The 21,968-nt window shown below is 47.4% G+C and overlaps 1 protein-coding gene across 1 annotated transcript in view; it reads left to right on the top strand.

Annotated features, from left to right (window-relative positions):
- The window catches only part of CFAP221 (cilia and flagella associated protein 221), a gene marked incomplete at both ends in the record, with an annotated part of 71,711 nt that overhangs the window by 39,486 nt on the left and 10,257 nt on the right, over positions 1-21,968 (top strand). The window contains 14 exons of the mRNA XM_080918617.1: positions 1,006-1,165; positions 1,971-2,088; positions 2,166-2,277; positions 2,470-2,578; positions 4,491-4,578; positions 6,430-6,519; positions 8,066-8,164; positions 10,239-10,344; positions 13,558-13,685; positions 16,622-16,702; positions 18,047-18,154; positions 18,455-18,586; positions 19,694-19,852; positions 21,677-21,768. Of these exons, the coding sequence (XP_080774743.1) occupies positions 1,006-1,165; positions 1,971-2,088; positions 2,166-2,277; positions 2,470-2,578; positions 4,491-4,578; positions 6,430-6,519; positions 8,066-8,164; positions 10,239-10,344; positions 13,558-13,685; positions 16,622-16,702; positions 18,047-18,154; positions 18,455-18,586; positions 19,694-19,852; positions 21,677-21,768 (1,582 nt within the window). The remainder of the gene's footprint in view (positions 1-1,005; positions 1,166-1,970; positions 2,089-2,165; positions 2,278-2,469; positions 2,579-4,490; positions 4,579-6,429; positions 6,520-8,065; positions 8,165-10,238; positions 10,345-13,557; positions 13,686-16,621; positions 16,703-18,046; positions 18,155-18,454; positions 18,587-19,693; positions 19,853-21,676; positions 21,769-21,968) is intronic.

The following is a 21,968-nucleotide window of genomic DNA, read 5'->3' as shown; positions in this document are numbered from 1 at the left end:
AGGGCTGAGACGGTCCAGGCTGTGACCCTGACGACCCCTGGAACACACGGTGCCCTAAATCTAGTTGGCACGAGAGATACGAAGGAAGGATATGACATAGTGTGCTGCTTGATGTTAGACGAACACCAGTTCATCGGCCAGATTTGAAAGGAGAGGGCTGGGGACAGCTTTATGGTGGGGCACTTGCCAAGCGTGGATAAGGCCTTGGGCTCCAGCCCCAACACTGAAAAAAGAAAGAAAGAAAGAAAGAAAAGGCAAGCAGGCAGGAAAGAAGGATGATTTGAGAAGAAAGAATAAGGTTATAAAAAACACTGTACTGTGCTGAACTCTCTGGACCAAAATTGTAGGTGTGTTCCTAGCTTTCCACGTTGCCTTCAGCACTGACATCACATTCCTGCATTCACTCTAGGGTCAGCATTCTGCAAATTTATGTTGGAGGCACTGATGTAGTAGGGTTTGTCCATCTCAGTGATTAGACATGATCAGACAATTGTTGGAAAGGATTCCCATACTCACTGATAAGCAAGATCCGTGCCAACACTTAGGAGCTAAGCCTTCTGCGCTTAGAGAAGAGATTGTACAGAGAGCAGAGGCACGGCCATGCTGTGCTGGAACAATGGGGTTTGCGTTTCCTTGTCCACTGCACTTGTAGAGCAGAGCATATCCGTGGTGGCTTGTCTTCCCTGGCAATGACAGAGGGAAAAAGAATTTCTGGGCAGGGCGTAGGTAAGAAGATTCCCCCATTTCATGGCCTGGGGTCCTAGACAAAATAAAAGGGAGAAAGTGAGCTGAGCCCCAGCATCCATCTCTGTTGCCTGACTGTGGGTGCCGTGTGAGCAGCGGCCTCATGCTCCTGCTGCCGTGCCTTCCCCACCATGATGGACTGTGCCCTCAGACTGTGAGCCAAGTGAACCCTTCCTCCCTGAAGTTGCTTCTGTCAGGCAATATGTCACAACAATGAGAAAAGTCACAAATATAATGACATTCATACCCCACTCCTTACAGGAATAATTCCAGCTAACGGGAAGGCAAGAGTGACCGTCAAGTTCACACCCATCCAGTATGGGATGGCACAAATAAAAATTCAATTGTGGATCTCACAGTTCAACTCTCAGCCATACGAATGTGTCTTCACTGGAACCTGCTACCCCCACACAGCCTTGCCGTATGTATGGCTTCTTCACTGTGTTTCTGTCTATTCACGTAGCCCAGGCTGGCCTCGGACTCACTATGGAACCAAATGACTGACATTCTGCCTGCCTCCACCTCCAGAGTGCTGGGGTCACAGGCACGCACCACCTCACCCAATTTATATGGTGCTGGGGATGGAACCATATATAGAATGTCTGTGCATTCTAGACAAGCACTCTACCTGCTGAGACACAGCCACAGCCCTAACCCCAATTTCTTTTTCTTAACATTTCATCACAAATCAAACACAATCCAGTTCTGGGCACTGTGGTACACACATGTAATCCCATCATTGAAGAGGCGGAGGCAGAAAGATCATGAGTTCAAAGCTAGCCTGAACTACATAGCAAGATGTTGCCTTCTATAGTAAGAAATATTCGAGTTTTTTTTTCCATTTTCTCTCTTGTTTTTAAAGCTGGGGGTGCAGGTCAGTCATTGGCCTCTTGCTCAGTGTGTATGTGGTTCCAGGTTCAACACAACACTGTGAAAACAACACTTACATTATGAGAAGGGTCTACACAAAAGGCTTTAAAACAGAGGAAGGTGTTCTGTTTTTCAGAGGGCATAGTCATTCTTTTACTAGGATAATAAATTAAAGTAATGGTTGCCTTTCCAAATTAATCAAATTAGCTCGTTGAAGAGCTACCTGCTGGAAATAAATTACTCTAAACCAGGTACACAGGCAACATGGCAGCAGAATCAAAAATAGAAATAAATCTTTGTAACAAACTTCAAACCACTGGACCATACACTGATTTAACATCTGTTTTAAACTCTAGATTAGAAGAGTTTAAAAGATTAAATGCTCGTTCTAAGAAAGTCAATGTTCCTCTAGAAAAAACATCGTACGTGCAGTTTTACCCAGCTCCGGCAAAGGGAAAACCTCAGAAATTGAAGGTAAGAGGTTGGATACACCCCCGGTGTAGCGGGAACATGGGAAGAGAATAACTCACTTCCCTCCTAATTGTCCTCAGGAAATTGATTATCAGGACCTGCGGTTTCCAGCCGACCTGTCAAATCCATTTGCTGTGGCAACTGTCCTAAACCAGGAACCCGGAAAGATGAAGATTAAGGAATTAAAACAAGGTAATAGTCATCCGGCCTGCCCTAAACCAGTCCCTGGGGCAGAGTAAGAAAAAATGTGTCCAGTCACATCTATTATTAATGAACAAAACTCAGTTAGATGTCTGTTAGGTGACATGGTTGGGAACTTGGCGTTCGTCTGGGGAAATAACTGATTTGATTACGGCCATGACCTCCACTTGTCCCTGCCTCCAGTCCTGGACCAAGGTTATGAAATCTCCAAAACAAGACAGATGAAGGAGGCCATCTTCGAACAGAAAGTCAAACAGGACATCCTGACAGAGATCGAGAACCATCTTAAGTGGTAAATATCGGGGGATAATTTGTGTCAAGTGAAAGGGTGACTGCTTTTATGGGATAGCCTTTGGCGTAGGAGACACAGTGATACAGAATTATTAAGAAACTCTCTCTGTGAATTCGATTACTCCTTCTCCTCAGCCAGTGTTCCTGTCTCACAATGGGTGGCTATTGGACATAAGTTAATTACTAAGACAAGTTTCCTACACATGCACAGACAGGACAGAGCAACCACAAACTGTGGGCATATGGCCCTTTCTTCCTTCCTGATACCCTAGTCCCCATTTCCAGACAGACCTGGGGTGATTCAGGTACCCACATCACACCCCATGACCCGCACCTTCCTGTGAGCCCCATGCCCTGAGGAGCACAGCAGCTGGGGGCGGGCCTGGTAACATGTTCAGAGCAGCTGGGGGCGGGCCTGGTAACAGATGTTCAGAGCAGCTGGGGGGCGGGCCTGGTAACAGATGTTCAGAGCAGCTGGGGGCGGGCCTGGTAACAGATGTTCAGAGCAGCTGGGGGCGGGTCTGGTAACAGATGTTCAGAGCAGCTGGGGGCGGGCCTGGTAACAGATGTTCAGAGCAGCTGGGGGCAGGCCTGGTAACAGATGTTCAGATAGGAGCACTCTTGTGTTTCTGGGCTTACATGAACGTTTCCTTTTTGAACTAAACTAGAGCTCCCCAGGAACCTTGCTATGAGTTCAACTTCAGTAAGAGTCAGTGGAAATGCACATCCTCTGCTGTTTGTCTCTAGGGAAACATTCGATTTCTAGGAGCGAGTATTTAAACTTGAAACATTCATCCATTCATCGTGGGTGTAACACATACATACTTGCAGGACTTGTTTCTCCCCTTTCACCATATAGGGTCCAGAGATTGAACTTGAGACGTCAGACTTGGCAGCAAGACCCTCTTCCTGCTAAACCATCTCACCCGTGCCTATTCAATCCTTAATCTCTTCCTAATGGAGTTTAAATTAGATACTAGATTCATCTATTAGCCAGTAGCTCAAGGTTTAGTCACAGGCTTCTGTCACCTAAAACATTTCCAAGGTTCATTTATATCTCAGCATTTATGACTCATTTGCACATTTTATAGCTGAATAATATTCCATTGTGTGAGTTTACCACACTTCAGCCACCAGACTGTTTTTACATTCTCACCCGAAACACTGGAGGATTGTGGGTTTTCTACATCCTCGTCAGCACCTGTTGTCTTGTGTAGCTTAGATGTGTATTTCCCTGAATACTGGTGTTGTGAATGTGTGTGTGTGTGTATTTGTGTGTGTGCATGTGTGTGTACATGTGTGTGTGCATACTCGTGCATGTGTGCATGTGCGTATACTTGTGACATACAGAAGTCAACCTTGGGTGTTGTTCCTTAAATGGCATCCACTTTAAATTGTTTCTTTTAAAGATTGATTTATTTTACTTTACCTGTATCTCCCCATTTTGCCTGCATGTTTGCCTGTGTGTGTGTGTGTGTGTGTGTGTGTGTGTGTGTGTGTGGTACTAGTGGAGGCCAGGAGTGCATCAGATCTCCTAATACTGGAGTTACAGTCCCTTGTGAGCTGCCATGTGGGTGCTGGGACCCTTTGTCCCTGCACGGTGCTGAGATGCCTCCACTGCTGACATTTTATACCAGGCTCCTGCTCGGGGGATTGAACTCGGCTCCTCACACTTGCAGAACAGACCCTTTACCGAATGGACTATCTCTCAGGCCCTTTTTTGTTAATTCATACACATTTTATCATCAATCACTAAACGATAAGTTTCATTTCGTGGGGCCTGTTATTCACTCCAGAGGTGGTCCCCTCCAGTTTCTCCCCATCCCTTCTTGGTTATAGAACATAGACAAGACACTCATTGCCAAGATGGAGTTTGTGGATGGCTTCTGGAAGTTGGCTTTTGTTCTCCACAGGCAGGTGCGCCTTGGTAAAGAGCACACAACTTACAGGTTTAAGAGAGAGCTCCACGAGGAGCGGCACAGAGCGCTCGAGAAGTACAAGGTCAGAACGGCCACCGTGGCCTGTTGTAACTGATGTTCGCAATTCCTGTTGTAAACACGATGCCAAAGCAGGAGGGAGACAGTGCAAAGGCAGTGGGAGGGCAGGGCACCTGCCTAGACTGTGTGAACCCCAAGTTCAATTGGGGGGGAGAGAGAGGGAGGGAGGGAGAGAGAGTGCGGGGAAGGAGGGAGGGAGAGAGAGATAGAGGGAGGGAGGGAGAGAGAGAGTGGGGGGAAGGAGGGAGGGAGGGAGAGAGAGATAGAGGGAGGGAGAGAGGGAAAGAGAGAGAGAGGGAGGGAGGGAGGGAGAGAGACAAGGAAGGAGGGAGGGAGAGACAGAGAGAGGGAAGGAGGGAGGGAGAGAGAGATAGAGGGAGGGAGGGAGGGAGGGAGAGAGAGGGAAGGAGGGAGGGAGAGAGAGATAGAGGGAGGGAGGGAGGGAGGGAGAGAGAGATAGAGGGAGGGAGGGAGGGAGAGAGAGATAGAGGGAGGGAGGGAGGGAGAGAGAGGGAAGGAGGGAGGGAGAGAGAGATAGAGAGAGGGAGGAGGAGGGAGAGAGAGAGGGAAGGAGGGAGGGAGAGAGAGATAGAGGGAGGGAGGGGGAGAGAGAGAGAGAGGGAAGGAGGGAGGAAGAGAGAGATAGAGGGAGGGAGGGGGAGAGAGAGAGAGGGAAGGAGGGAGGGAGAGAGAGAGATAGAGGGAGGGAGGGAGAGAAAGAGAGGGAAGGAGGAGGGGGAGAGAGAGATAGAGGGAGGGAGGGAGAGAGAGAGGGAAGGAGGGAGGGAGAGATAGAGGGAGGAAGGTAGGGAGGGAGGGAGGGAGGGAGAGAGGGAGAGAGAGCTAGAGGGAGGGAGGAAGAGAGAGGGGGGAAGGAGGGAGGGAGAGAGAGGTAGAGGGAGGGAGGGAGGGGGGAGAGAGGGGGGGGAAGGAGGGAGGGAGAGAGAGGTAGAGGGAGGGAGAGACTTTCAGTCCAGGGAGATGACCAGACTCAGGCTATGGCTCTGGATGTGAGATATACCTGTTATCTACAGAGCATCAGAATGAGAGGCCCCAAAGCTGCTGTCAGGAGTCATCCCGAGCTGAGTGCCACACAGAGTCACATGCTGAGGATATAGGGTTGAGGCACTGGCATCTGAATTAGAGGTGACCTTCCTCCCTCCCCAAAAAAAAGCAAAGCTTAATACTGTGAACTACAGGGCTTCAATGAGTAGGAAGGGTGAGGCATGGTCAAGCTTAATTTTAAAGATTTATCTTATCTGTAATCACATGTGTGCGCATGCACCTGTGAGTGGCGTGCCTGAGAGGCCGGAAGGGGGAAGCACATCCCCTGGAGCGGAAGCTCCAAACAGGTGTGAGCCAGTCAATACAGAGGTAGGAACTGGACCAACTGCTCCGCAAACACAAAAACCACTCGAAACTGCTAAACCTCCTCTTCAGCCACTGTGGCCAACCTTGCGGCATTGCCATAGGATGGCAAACAAAGTTCACACTGGAGGAACTGCAGTCACGTTATCAAAAAGAAAGAGGAAAGCAAGCCTTGTGGGGTTTGGGGGGGCGTGTAGGGAGGCTGATTCCTACCTACCCTGGGATGCTCTGTGAAGGAGAAACAGGAGAATCAGAAGAAGTTCACGGGTATGCTCAGACACATAGTTTCAGGCTAGCCTGGGCTACATGAGACTCTGTGTCTGTATGAAATGTCCCCATGTCTCAACAGTAAGAATAGTGGACACCTTAGGCTGTCGGCACCCTGTGGCAGGGTGACCCATTGTCCGGTAAGCTTCTGCAAGCTTTAAAGAGAAAATTTCACGCATTTGTTTTTGACTTTAGTGTGTCTACTAATATAAAAATCTAGCAAAACAGAGGCGACCCTGTCATAGGGGAGGAGCTCCAACGACTCCAGACAGAACGGAGCAACAAACGCATTGTCCGTGACTTGGAGGAGGTGGGTACCGTCTCTTCACGTGGGATCTAATTCTATGTCGGCTCTTTAACTGTTCATTTCCAAAGACAGCAGCAAACATAGGAAGTTCTTCGTCAGGAGGGAGTGGTTGTGTTCAGTTGTTTGCGTTTGCAGGATGTTGCTTTACTGTTTTCTTTCTGACCAAAAAACAGCCTGAGGGTCCTGGACAGGTGGATCCGTGGCTCAAACCCCACCCCCACCCCAGTAACTCCAGCTCCAGTGTATCAGATGTGCTCTCCTGACCTTCACTGACCCCTCACTCCCAGTAGTGTGTGCCACACACACACACACACACACACACACACACACACACACACAGGCACTCACACACACACAATTTAAAATAAAGTATATCTGTTTTACGAGGGTTTTTGAGGTTTTTAAAAACTTGTTTTTTTTTTTCTTTTTATCTCATATGCAATGATGTTTTACCTGCATGTATGTCTGAGTGAGGCTGTCAGATCCCTCGGAACTGGAGTTAGAGACAGTTGTGAGCTGCTATGTGGGTGCTGGGAATTGAACCCAGATCCTCGGGAAAAACAGCCAGTGCTCTTAACCACTGAGCCATCTCTCCTGCCTCGTATTTTTGTTAAAGCAGTTTAGGGGAGTGAAGGTTTTATTTGCTCACAACTCTTGATGCGTCACACTGTATCACTGAAGGACTCAGAGCAGGAGCTCAGAGTCAGGCCTGCGTGCTCTTTCCCACAAGCCTTACCCCTGACCACAAACTCACTCCACAGCCAGAGAACTGCACCAGAACCCGAGGAGGAGGATGCTTACTAGATGGTTCACAGGCAGGCTAACTCTCCTAAACAACCCAGGCTCACCTATTAGGTATGGCTCTGCCCACAGTGGACTGAACCGTCATATCAGTTAACAATCAAGACAGGTCCCCGAACTCACATATACCTGCCCCACAGGCCAGTCTGGTCTACGAAATTCTTCAACCGAGACTGTCTTCTCAGACAACTCTAGGCTCTGACAAGCTGAGGCTAACTGGGACACTGCAGAGTTGCAAGTAAAACGTCAAAACTTATCATATGGTCTGGGGAGATGGCTCTGTCGGTAAAGTGTTATGCAAGCCTGCAGAGCTGAGTTCGATCCCAGCACCCACATGAAATCATCAGATGGACCTAGAGTCCCAGCGCTGGAGATACAGAGAGAGTCTATTCAAACCAGTGGGTGGTTTGAATTCAAAGACCGTCTCAAGACAGTGAAGCAGAGGCTGGAGAGCTGGCCGGGTGGTAAGAGCATTGGCTGCTCAGTTTGAAGACCAAGATTGAATTTCTAGCATCAATATGGCAGAGACTGAACTCAGGTCATCAGACAGGGTGGCAAACCGTTTCATTCTCTGAGCCACTTGCTGCTCCTGATTTTGATCCCCTTGCCTTAGCCTCCTGACTTGCTGGCACTCTAGATATGTACTACCACACCCACCCAGAGATCAAACTCAAAAGCGTTTATTAAATGCTCAGGCCGAAGAGTTTGTATTTAGAAGTAAGGTGTGCCTGTGTTTTTATATTTACAGAAAATCCGGGAATTTCATCCTAATTTTGATCCACTCATTAACAACATGTGGCTGATCAGACACCGGGCACAAAGACGGTTTCAGCAAGCAGCACGCAAGGTAGCTCTCGCCTCTAGATTGCCGTCTTCCCTTCTCCACTGTGCAGTCAGCGGCGAGGAAATCAAATCACGGCTTTTAGGAGCAGACCGTTAGAGATGCCATTCACCAAGAAGTGTCCCATTGAGCGTGTTCCCTAGTCCCTTCCCTTTCCGTTGCTCTGATAGAACTCTGACCAGAAGCAGCTTGGGGAAGGAAGGGATTAGTCTGACTCACTCTTCCACACCACCGTCCATCACAAAGGGAGCCAGGGCAGGAACTGAACCGGAAACCATGAGAAACACGGCTCAGAGGCTTTGTCAGCTGTGGTACAGCTTTTTCCAATCACTAACTAGCAAGACACAACCACAGATATGTCACAGGTCAGGCTGATCTGAGGAGCCCCTCTCAGAGTGCCTTCTCAGCCACATGGGAATTAAAGCTAATGAGGACAGTAAGGTACAGTCAAATATATATACAGCCACCATTGCTATGTGACGGGTACTTCTTTATTTGGTCAGGGTCTATACCCCAGGGGAGCCTTTGAACTCACTAACCCTCCTGTCTCTACTTCCGGAATGCTAGGACGGCTGACATGCACCACGTTTGTGTTTATGGTTTTGTGAAATTGTGGACACACTGGACAGACTGGGCTCCACCCCTGCCTGCTACCTAGTTCCAGAGCATTTTCGTTGTGCAGAAAGGAACTCGGCAGAAAAGAACTCCACCCTTCTCCTTCATTCCCAGGCCCCCAGCAGTCACTAAATCTACATTCTTCCCCTATAGACTTGGCTCTTCTGGTCATTTCTTAAAATGGAATCACACAGTATATAACTTTTTGTAGCTGACTCCTTTCTCTCAAATCTCCAACTTCCCTGGTGTCATAATGAGCACTTTGCTCTTTTTTATTACTGTGTAATATTCCACTTTGGATGGACCAGGGTTTTTGTTGTTGCTTGCTTGCTTGTTTGTTTGTTTGTTTGTCTTTAATGTGTTCATGTACTGATGGGCATTTCAGCAATTTTCACCACTTAGCCATTCCAAGCAATGCTGCTATAAACATTCATATATGAGCTAGTGGACATGTATGTGGTTCTCTACACTCCAGAGTATACGCACCTAGGAGCGGAATTGCTGGGGCTCATACAATGACCCTAAAGTTATGGGATTTGGGGACAAATGTTTCTATGGAGAATGGGGACTCTCCGAAGTGACATTTGGACTCACTGCTTTCCCCTCAAGTCACCTCCTAATGTGGCTCCCCTTCATGCCTTTCCTCCAGGAAATATTTATTATGTGTGAAGTCACATCCTTACCAATGTGTAAGATGTCAGGCTAGGTGGCGTGTCCTAAGAGCTCTGGGTTCATGGAGAGACCCTGTCTTGAAAAATAAGGTGGAGATGCAATGACACTCAGTATCGACCTCTTGTCTTCATGAGCACATGTATACCAGTGCACACATGTACACACACACATTCATGAATACATAGATATACCGAACCACACAACATAGAAGTGTGGGACAGGAGAAAGAATGAAGCCTTCTGGAGCTCTAACACAGTAAAGACATGGGGTGGCATGTCTGGCTGCAGTCACACCTCTGCCCAATGCTGTACCCATCCAAGAACATCATCCCCCACTGTGGACCTTAATTTCTACTCCTCCCCAATGACTGAAACACTCCCCTGTCTCCCGCCACGGTCCACCCCTGTCCGTCCCAACTGGAGTCTACCTGTCTCAAAAAGAGCAGCCCTTCAGCTCTTTGACACCGAAGGATGTGCTCAGTCGCTCTGTCATCCTATGCCACCTGCATGCTCTCCTTTTTTGAGTGTGGCTCCCCTAGGGACAAGCCATATTCAAGCAGAGGAGAGTGATGGTTGAGACTTAGGATGCTACTCAGCTTTCTGCGGTGACAAAGTGCCGGAAGCTGTCACACTGAAGGCAAAAAATGGCTTGTGTGTGGACTCAGCTCCAGAGGCGTCACTCCATCTAGTGGCGCATCAGTGAGGAGAGCCTGCTGGAGCCAAGCTGCTCACCTTGTGACAGCCAAGAGAACCATGCACCATCCCTAACTTGAAGCTGTTCTTTCCAATCGCAGGTACTGCTTGAACGAAGGCTGCTCATTATGCTGGGGGCCATCCGAGAAATGGACAAAGAAGGCATCATGAGAAAGCTTGTGCAAGTCAAGCGGACACTGATACAGGGTAAAAACACCCGAGGGGTGCTGGTGACCATGGCCTCTTAGAGCCAAGTCTCTCCTTGATGAGCCCAGCTCTGGAGACATCAAATCACATCACAAACCCTACACATTGGTTTTCTGGTGTCACTATAACAAACCGATACCAGCCTCGCAGCTTAACATTACACAGATCAGGGTCAGGGTAATGGCTCAGTCAGCACTCGACTGGAAACTGTGAGGACCTGAGTTCAACCCTGGAAAACAATGAAGGGCTGGGCACAAGCGTCCCTGTCACAGTCCTGAGAAGCTGGCCTAGCCTGTTTGCTGAAGTTCAGGCCAATGGGAGATCCTATCACAAGCAAGAGGCATGAAGCACCAAAGACTGACACCCACGTGAGTCCTCCCGCCTCCACATGAGGTGCACAGGCACACATGAGCACACAGACCAGGAGTCTGAAAGCAAGCTCTTGGCAGATTGGTTCCTTGCCTGTTGTGGTTGAAAGCTGCCTGTCTGTTCCCCTTGGCTCCTGCCCCACCTTTTATACCAACCCTGGGGTGTCATCAGGCCTGCCCTGACACTCAGAGTAACTCTTCCCTTGGAGAGGCCTGAGTAACCTACATCTGCTAGTTCCCTTCACCTTGGGAAGTACCCTGCACAACTGTATGGCCTTGGGGGTGGAGACGTGGACATCTCTGAGGGTGGTTTCTACACCTACCTCAGATCTCCAGAGTTGCCTTAAGTGCCTGCCCAGTTCATCACCAAGGTCTACCTACCCTAGACCGAGTGGTGGTACCCATGAAATCCGGCCTCAGCTTGATCTCTGCTTGTCCGTTGCTGTTTCTCATCAGCAGAGACACAGGGATACTTGTGATGTACGGTTGCTGAGTGACTGTTTGAATCTAGTGGATTCTCCATCTCGAATTCCCACACAAAGCTTCAAGCGCCATACTGGCTGGTGCTTCAGGAAATTCTGATGCTGGGGCTGGGAATACAGTTCAGTCCATAAACAACATGGCTGGCAAGTATTTGATCCTCAGAACCCACACTGAAAAGGCCAGGTCTGGTGGCACAGGCTTGTAATCCCGGCACTGAGGTGACTGAGCCAGAGGAGCCCTGGCGCTTACCCACCAGCTTAGCAAGCTGCGGGCTGTCACAGAAAGCAAACTTGTGCACACCTGAGGAGCGACAGTTGAAGTTGACCTATGACCTCCACATGCAGACACCCACACACTACATACTTTCATATACATGTGTACCCATGTGAACATAGACATGCACATACTCAATCAAAAGAGAGAAGGAGGGAGGGAGAGAGAGAGAGAGAAGGGGGATCCATTTGACCCTCTGGTCCACAAAGTGCTTCCAAGAACCAAAGGCCAAGTCATAATTTTCTCCCAGTACACAGATGAGTTTCCAGTCTGTGGTTCACACACACAGAGGACAGAGAGGACAGAGGACACAGTTGTGGACCTCGCCCTGCCCCAGGCCTGCCTCTAGCACTCCCTCACCTCCCTGAGCAGTAACGGCACCCCCTCTCCACAAGACTACCCTGCTTCCTTCCAGCCGAGCTTTCCTCTGATTCCTCCTATAGTGTTTTATTTCTAAAATTGAATATTTTTTCCTTGTTAAACTTCATCAGAGGTAATTTAAGTAAGAATTTGCTCTGGAGGACTGGAACATGGCTCACAGTTGCTGCTCTTTCAGGGGGCCAGTTTTGGGTTAGGGTTAGGGTTAGGGCGCCAGGGATTTTTGTCGCCCTCTTCTGGCGTTCTTGGGTACTGCATGCATATGCACACGCCTGTTCACATAATTAGAAATAACAATAAAATCTTTTTAAAATAAAATAAAAATTTAAGTAAATTGTAGCTTAATAAGCAAAATGAGGTAAAATTGAAATACTAAAGGGATCCACGTGTGGTGGCACACACCTTCAACCCCAGAACTCCAGAGGAAGGTGTGTGAGATGAAGCCAGCTTGGTCTACAGATGGTGTTCTGGGACAGCCAGGGCTACACAGAGAAACCCTGCCTCAAAACAAAACAAAACAAAGCTAAGAGTAAAGAGAAAGACCTTGTTGCTCGGTTGATTGCTTACCTGGCATTCATGAAGCCCCGGGTTTCATTTCTAGCACCTTGTACACTTAGCATGACGGCCAGCACACACCTGTAATCCCAGCATTTGGGAGGTGGAGGCAGGAGAATCAGAAGTTCACAGTCATTCTTAGCTACATGGTGAGTTCAAGGCCAGGCTGGACTACACGAGACCCTGTCTCAAAACTAAAGAGAAAAAGAGGCAAGAAGCGCGGGGAAACTAACGGTGTACATGTATATTACATGTGTGTGGAATGCCAACATGCTTGAGTCTACATAGGTCGGGATGTTATTTCTGAAGTACCTATCAGCATACGGTAATGATCTACAATAATTGTTTTCAGTATGATGTTTTCATACACGTATCTTAGTTTTATTCACCCCACAGCTGTCTTTTTCATCTTTCTCCCCACTCCTGCGGATCACCCCCCCAACTAATTCCTCTTGTGCAATGTGTGTGTGTGTCTGTCTGTCTGTCTGTGTGCGCTGTGTGTGTGTACATATGTGTATGTGCATGTGGCAGTGAATGTGTGTGTGGTGTGTGCTTTGTGTGTATGTGTGCTGTGTGTGTGTACATATGTGTGTGTGGTGTGTGCTCTGTATTTGTGTGAGAGAGAGTTATGTATGTGTGCTGTATATATGTATAATGGAGAGTATGTGTGTGCACTGTGTAATGTGTATGTGTTATGTGGGTGTATAAGTGTGGTATTGCTATGTGTTGCATGTGGTATGTGTATTATGTATGTGTGTGCATGTATTGATGTGGTGGTATTGTATGTGTATGCATGTGTGTATGGTGTGTGGTGTATGTATGGGTGAATATGTGTGTAATATGTGCTCTGTGTGGTGCCTGTGTATAGGTTATATGTGTATGGGGGTGTTTGGCATGTGTTGTGTGTTGCATATGTCAGTGTGTATGTGCAGGAGAGTGTGCACATGCCTGCATGTATGTGTGTGTGCGTGTGTGTGGTGACCCAATACATTTAATTAGGGGTTTACAGAGGCAGGACACCTTATCAGTCCCCACAGCACTGAACAAGATAAACCTAAATATTCTGTTGCACGTGGCGTCTGTTAAGTACACGGCTGAAGACGCTGGTTTCACCTGGGAATGCCTTGAGCGCTCAAAACTGCTTGTGTTTCTCCAGGAGAGAATCCCTACCGATCGCTGAGGGCCCTCATGAGTCAGGATGACAACCTCTGGCGCTACTCCCTACAGCCTGAGGAAGTGCTGACCTTTGCCTTCCCGATTGATTCTCAGAGCTACAATGAGTTGGTGGGTGCCTGTCCTCTGCTGGGGAAGCAGCCAGGATCTGGGTGTGGGCAGACTGCTAGCCAAGCCGGCTCTCGGTCCCCCCTCCTACTCTGAGAGGCTCTGAGGGAGGCTGTGCTTAGGAATCTGTGAGCGTCCACTGCAGCCTGTGCCAGACCTACTGACCCCATGGGCATCCTGGAGGAGGCCCTGGTAACGGGAGCTGTTTCCCAGACTGAAGCCTAGCATGGGCCGAGACCCAATAGACCCGAGAGGAGAGAGGACAGGACACAGCATCTGCCTGGCCTGTGCTCATATGAGCCTCCTGGCCCGGCCAATGGAAGACCCCCACCTCTCCACCTCATCTCTTTCCTGAAGTATGATGGTGCCTCCCTTTCTTCCCTTATGGGCATGATGAGTGATAATCGCAATAACAACAATAATAAATCGTAAATTCGTCTGGGAACATAGCACAAAGACCCAAGTTTGATCTCCAGAACCCAGGTAAAAAAGGCCAAGCACGGGAGCATGTGTAATCTCAGTGCTGGGGAGACGGAGACTGGCAGATCCTTGGGGCTCACAAATATAGCTAAATTGGTGAGTTCCGGGTAAAGTGAAAGATCGTGTATCAAATAACAAAGTAGAGGGCTGGAGGTGGCTCAGCAGGAAGGGCACTGGCTGCTCTTCCAGGGGATCAAAGTTTGGGTCCCAGCCCCCGGAGGGATATCTCACAGATGCTTATAACTCTAGTTCTGGGAAATCCAGTCTCCTCCTCTGGACTCAGAGAGCACCACACATGTGTGTAATACAGACACAGACACAGACACACACACACACACACACACACACACACACACACACCAAAGTTAAAAATCAAACTTTTGAAAAGTATAAACCAGCTCTGAGTAAAAATACAACCGAGGCTGTTTTCTGTGTTCCACATCCATGTGTATGCATATGCACATGCACCTGCACATACATGCACCTGCACATACATGCACCTGCACATACATGCACCTGCACATACATGCACCTGCACATACATGAACCTGCACATACATGAACCCGCACATACATGAACCTGCACATACATGAACCTGCACATACATGCACCTGCACATACATGAACCTGCACATACATGAACCTGCACATACATGAACCTGCACATACATGAACCTGCACATACATGAACCTGCACATACATGCACCCGCACATACATGTACCCGCACATACATGAACCTGCACATACATGCACCTGCACATACATGAACCTGCACATACATGAACCTGCACATACATGCACCCGCACATACATGTACCTGCACATACATGAACCTGCACATACATGCACCTGCACATACATGCACCTGCACATACATGCACCTGCACATACATGCACCTGCACATACATGCACCTGCACATACATGAACCCACACATACATGAACCCGCACATACATTAACCCGCACATACATGAACCTGCACATACATGCACCTGCACATACATGCACCTGCACATACATGAACCTGCACATACATGAACCTGCACATACATGAACCCACACATACATGAACCTGCACATACATGAACCCACACATATATCAACATATGCACAACAATAATAAATAGTAATAATAATAATTAATCTTCATATGGCCATTTAGCACAAGTCATATCTTAAGGGCTTTGGGTGCTAGACTTCATCAATTCTTTTTGTTTTTATTGGATATTCTCTGTATTTACATTTCAGATGTGACTTCATCGATTCTAAGATGCACATATTTTTTTTTACATTTAGCAAATTTTAAATTGAGTTATCTCTTTTAAATGATGACATGTTAGCAACTGACCATATTAAGGGCATGGTGGTGCCTAATTGGAATAAGATAAAGAATGATATTTGTTGGGTGCCGAAATATACCTGGGGCTGCCCCAGGGTGTCTGGGTGTCTGAGGCAGATGGCTGTGCAGAATCTCCCTGAGGACCAGCACCTTCAGAAGGCCAGCACAGAGGTGGGGCCTGGGTAGAGAAGTGTAACCACAGTGCTCTTTGGCAAAGGACTTGGCTTAGCCCATGAGGAGCTCTGAATCTCTCACAGGGTGAGAGGAGCTAACCTTGAACTTTGGCTTCAAACTGTCCTAGGAGGTAGACCAGAAGGTTGTGAGGCAGCTACCTCAGACAAGACAACTCCTTTGCTGACCTCACCAGTTGCTACTTTGACCTCCCAGGGCTCATGAGCAAAGTCCTTTAAGCCTGACAGAACTCTGGAACCAAGAACATGAGAAAGTGGGGCTGTGTTATTAGATTTGTTTGTACAATACAGTCTGGGTAGTTTAACAACAACTACCTTATACCAGAGGGGCTGAGAATGCGGTAGCTGCTTGGTCCATAGGTCACATTCCTTAGTGACCTGCCACTGAAAACCCTGGTGAGCCACTGGTCCTCAATCTGCAACAGAAATCCAAAGAAGCTGAGTTTTGATCTCAGCTGAGGATATAGTAGCAGAAACAGGGTGGATAGCAGCCGGTGAAATGTCTAGGTGATGAGGCAACATCAAAGCTTCCTCCTCAGACATCTGCTTGGCTGACACTGAACGGAGCCACCCACATCTCGGGTGGATCTTCCCATTTCAAAATAACCTGGTCAAGACAACCCCTCATAAGTATGCCCAGTAGCTTGGCTCTTAGTTAACTGAATTAACCATCACAGAGAGGTATGTGGCAGCCTACATGATTGTCCATAAGATTCACAGACAGAGACATGAGAGGGTAGAAGCTGCCTTTGTGCCCACAGCTCAGATAGCAACTGCAGACATGGGAAGGGCTACTGTGAGCACAGAACTGTTCAGGTCATGTTTCAAACATGATAACAGCACACACACACACAGCTCTTTCTGTTCACAGATGTGTGTCTGTCTTTTTATGTGTTTTTTTTGTTGTTGTTCTGTTTCCCCATAGGCTCTTGATGGCCTTGGACAAGTCCCAATTAAATCCTCAGACATTCAAATCAAGCACAATTATCCCTACTTCACTTTAAAGGTGAGACTTGCATAGAACGTAAATTATCTCGGTTGCTTATAACTATCATCTGTTAATCACCGGGGAGGCACACACACTAGTGTGTGTGGGACCAGCAGGGGAAAACTTTGGGGGGTTGATTCTCTCCTTCTACAGTGTGAGTCTTAGAAATTGATCATCAGGTTTGATGGCAAAACACACTGAGCCATCTTACTGGTCCTCAGGTTTCTTAGGAAGAAGCAAAATAGGCTTCAATTTGAACTGCATTATTTTGTTAGTATTTGCTCAATTCTGGCTGATGTGGAGTGGCACACAGCATTTTCTCTATTATTTGATGGTGCATTGAGCACATCTCAGGTTCTTGTTCTTTAAGGCCAACATGAAAATTGGGCATAGTATGTTACGCACATATTACATATATATCCAGGATATAGTACACATCTAGGAAGCTCTCTATATATTAGAAACCTTAAGACACTACTTACTCCGCCTTTTCTTTCTTTTCTTTCTTCTTTGATTTTGGTTTTTCAAGACAGGATTTCTCTGTGTAGCTTTGGCTGTCCTGGATCTCACTCTGGCCTCAATCAGGCTGGCATCAAACTCTAGATATCCACCTGTCTCTGCCTCCCAAGTGCTGGGATTAAAGGCGTGTGCCACCACTGTCTGGACAGTCGGCCTTTCTTGACATGTAGGACCACTTGTGCTTTTAAAAGTAAAAATATGTTTAGGTATGTCTCCAGTGAAGCCATCTGGTATAAGAAAATAATTTTAATACTGACATGTGCCAAGACTCAGAACAAGGCTCAAGACTGGCCTTGTTAGGCAGCTGTTGTTGAGATGCTAACCTAACAAACAGTAATGGATTCTTGTGGGCCATTTTCTTTTTTAAAGAAAATACAAATGTCTATTAACTCTAGATAAGGCACTGATGACAGAATAAAGAAATTGTTTCCCTCAGTCTAGCTTGAAGATCCAGAATGTTTATTAGAATTACTTACAGGTACATGGGTTAAGGGATGTATATAGGAGCATGGATGACTCAAAGGGACCTGCATCACTAAAACCCCACATTGTCATGGGTGAGGACTCACTAAAGCTGCATCTCTGAAGCACCCTGCACAATTTGCAGGCAGCTCAGCAAATCAGAGTTTTCTCTCCCACAGGAATTGTTCACCTTGGAGAGGAGGTTTTTTTTTTTTTTGTGAATCTTGTAAGTTTCAGGGACTTCTTGAGACTTGCGAGTTTCAATTACTACCTGAGCCTTAGTGGGCCTTCTTCCAAGAAGGGATGCATCTATTTGAAGGAAGTAGCTATATAAAGCATGCTTTTACATGTTACCAGTATGTTGTCTTCCTTCCTTTTCAGGTTCCGCAATTATACAAAATCAAGGGATATCACCCATTTTCTGTCAACAAGTCCTCAACAAATTACAGACTTCAGAAACTTGCTCGACCCCTGAAGCATGGTGCTGAGGTAATACATCTTCAAATTTAAGAATCGTTCTCACTACTCATATCCTGCCATCAAGACTAACAGGTCATTGAGTTAGAGGGATGGCTAAGTAGGTAAGGAAATGTGTTGTTCTTGAAGAAAACTCGGGTTTGAGTCCCACCACCCATATGGTAGCTTACAACCATCCATATTCCCAGTTCCAGGGGATCCAACAGGCACACACACAGTTGCATATACATGCAGTCAGACATGTGTGTGATAAAATAAATAACTCTTTGAGGAAAAAAGGAGGCTAACAGGTCATTCTGGGTCCTTACACAGGATGAAGTCACCACCATCATAACCCTACCCAAGAAGGACACCGCACAGCTCTCAGAAAAGCCCTCCATCTTGAGTATGAAACCACCTGAGGGCTTAGCCACATCTGTGGAATATGACCCACTGTATATTTTCGTAAGTACCTATGTTCCGTGTCTTTTTATCTCGGCAATTCCATGAAAACAGAAGCATGAGTTGGACGTGTATTTCCTTTTTCTCATTTTGGCTTTTTAATTAAATTTTTCTTCACTAGACGTTTGTGTTTCCCCATGTTACTGGTCTATATGTATGCCAAGGGGGACAGGAGAGGACACTGGATCCCTTGGAGCTGGAGTTGCTGTGCTTACAAGCCATCCAGCACGGATGCCTGGATTTGAACTCTAGTCTCCAAGATAAAGCAAGACAAACTCTCAACTCCTAAGCTTTTTTCTTTTTTTTTTTTTAAACCCATTTTTAAAAATGGTGTCTCATAGCCTGTAATGGTCTCAGGCATAATAATGCACCAAAAGTGACCTTGAACTCCTAACCCTCTTGCCTCTATGTCCCAAGTACCAGTACTGCTGGTGAGCTACACCATATGCATTTTCATGTGATGCTGGGGACTAAACCTAGAGTTTGACATACTAGGCAAGTTCTCTGCTAACAGGCTACACCCAGCCCTGGAATATGTTTGCTCTTTGGCATCTCAAGCCAGCTGAGTGCTCCTCAGCCTCTGCCTCCTGGTTATGAATGATGTGATTGGCAAACTGCTTCCGTTCCTCCCACCTTCGCCCCTCCACCATGATGGACTGCTCATCTGAAGTGAAATAAATTCTTTCTCTCTTAACTTGCTTTTCTTGGGGTACTTTTCTCATAGCAACAGGAAAAGAGAATAAGGCAGACTCAGAAATGAATTTTCTCTTTCTAACCAGTTTGCTTAATAACCACCCCTGCCTCCTCGCTGTTCATGGCTAGAAGCCGTTTCAAACTGCGATTCCAGCAACATTTTCTTCCTCATGAGGTCAGCAAATCTGAATAGTGTCTAATGAGGCCCTTAAACCAGAAAACGGGTGTATGAAGCTGACCGTGTTGGAAAGGAGGGCCAACCTGAAGCTCTGCTCCTGTGCCCAGTTTGCTAGAAAAGTTGACATACGTCTCATTGTTAATGTTCGAGGGAGCCACAGCAAGCATCACCCACGCTCGTCCTGTGCCTGGTATAGAGACAAGAAAACACCATCAATCTGGTCTTCCTCTCGTCCGCAGAATCCCAGCCCAGGACTGTTTGCCGTGAAGCATCCTCTGACCTACGCGGAAACGCTGATAGATTACCATCTGTGCTCTCACCCCAAGTACAAGTACACCCAGGAAACCCACATGGGGTCCAGCATTCCTGTCACCCAAAAGCAGTTTCTCCATCACACGGTAATGTCGGCCCCAGGCTTGGCAGAGCTGGCCTTGGACTGGGTGGAGGGGCCGGGAACAGGGTGAGTTGAGACCGAGAAAGAGAGGAGTAGGCTTGCAAGGCAGTTCAGTGGTAAAGGTGCTAGCCACCAAGCCTGGTGATCTGAGGTCAAGCCCTGGAACCCGCATGGTGGAAGGAGACCAAGGAGAAAACTGACCCCTGTGTGTTGCCCTCCAACAACTAATACACACACACACATACACACACACACACACACATGCACAAACATGCACATACACATCACAGGTGTACACACATATTCATATACTCACAGACTTACACACTTATGCCCATGCATACACACACATGAAAATAACATATGTGCACACTTACATACAGATGTGTACTGGCACATATACACTCACATTCAAAATATATAGATGCAGTTTAAACAAGAGCAAGGAGGGCTTATAGCCTCAGCCATGGACTGAGAATGGTGACCGCAGTCCTCACACAAAGATGGGACGGTTCTCAGTGCCACCGCTGTCCACCTCTACCCTCCTTTCCACTGTCCCCCTTTTACCAACACTTAAAGGGGAAATGGTTACTTATTAATATTTCAGCCATATGAAAATAGTGGGCGGTGCTCTGGCCCTGAGCTCTAGCCCCCTCTCCACATTGCACACTCTAAGAGTACAAATCCCCAAACACAGAGCTCATCCAATATTCGGTCTACCAGCTCTGGAACATTCCCATAGTCCACCAACCTAACACTTACAAGACTGCATCTCACTCCACCATGACTCACCGCTGCCATAACCTCCCAGACTGCCACAGAAAATGTCTGAGCTACCATGAACTGCCTCAGTGGGTCAAGGGACTATGGAACTGGCTCAGTCGGTAAAGTGCCCGCCCCATAAGCATGAGGACCTGAGTTCAGTGCCCACATAAATCCAGATGTGGTGTCACAGGTGTGTCATCCCATCATCATGGAGATGGAAACAGTAAATCCCTGCAGCTTACTGGCTGGCCACTCTAGCTGAATCTGCAAACTCCAGGCTCAGCAAGAGATGCTATCTCTTGATTGAAGAAGATAGGGACATCTGGTCTCTCTCTCTCTCTCTCTCTCTCTCTCTCTCTCTCTCTCTCTCTCTCTCTCTCTCAATGTGTATCCATTGCTCAAAGTGCAGCTCCCCTGGTTCAGCTCTCACATGCACTAGGAACTGCCGACCTTTCTAGCCACAGGTACCATCCCATCCTGTTCCATCCTGTCCAGCACTCAGCTGGACTGCTGGTGACCTAGTAGGTCTGTCATCTTACCAGAGCATTCCCCTGCACTGTCGTGCCCACCTGGGTTCCGCCTGTCCTCTTTGAATGCCTGGAAAGCCACATCTGCCCTTGGTCACCACCACATTTGCTTTAGAGAAAGTCAAGTTTAATAAAATGGTACATTTGATCGAAACTTTGGAAACTTAAAAATGCTCACCTGAATGAAATGAAGGCTAAGACATCTCTTCATTAGTTATGTTTCTTGGTCCTATAACAAAACATACGCAAAATCAACCTGAAGAAGGAAGGGCGAGGCAGCAGCACCTCCCAGGCCAGGACTTAGCTCACTTTCTCCTTTGTATTCAGTCTGGGACCTCAGCCCATGGGATAACGATGCTCACAGTCAGGGTGGGTCTTCCCACTTCAGTGAATCCAACTTTTACAATATCCCCCAGAAACATCCTCAGAAGCTTGTCCCCCAGGTTAGTCTAGATGCCGCCAGGTGAACAGTGACTATTAGCTCTCTCGGCAAACACTTCTTTCTGCGCCTGACCCTGCACCAATTTCCATCACAGGATATAATTCCTGGAATCATGAACTGGAAGAAGTTCCATCCCCTGGTTTTCTCCTCCATGTCTGACCCCCCTAGGGGGGAAACCACTCAGAGGTAAGCTGGGAGCTGCTGGCCTGAAGTCCACAGAAGCTGGGAGAGCCGGAGTCCGAGGCCAACAGTGACAAACCACACTCTTAAGTCATGTTCAAAATGTGAGTGGGGCTTGTCTACCAAGGACATAAAATGATAGCTGATTTTCATGCTCTGAACTTATCTTAATCAAGACATGCCTTTGGTAATGTAAATGCTGGTCA

This window comes from Micromys minutus (genome assembly GCF_963924665.1).
Source record: "Micromys minutus genome assembly, chromosome: 6".
In the NCBI taxonomy this organism is placed as follows: Eukaryota; Metazoa; Chordata; class Mammalia; order Rodentia; family Muridae; genus Micromys; species Micromys minutus.
The sequence above is the reverse complement of the archived record's forward strand: the minus strand, read 5'-3'. Positions and strand labels throughout refer to the sequence as shown.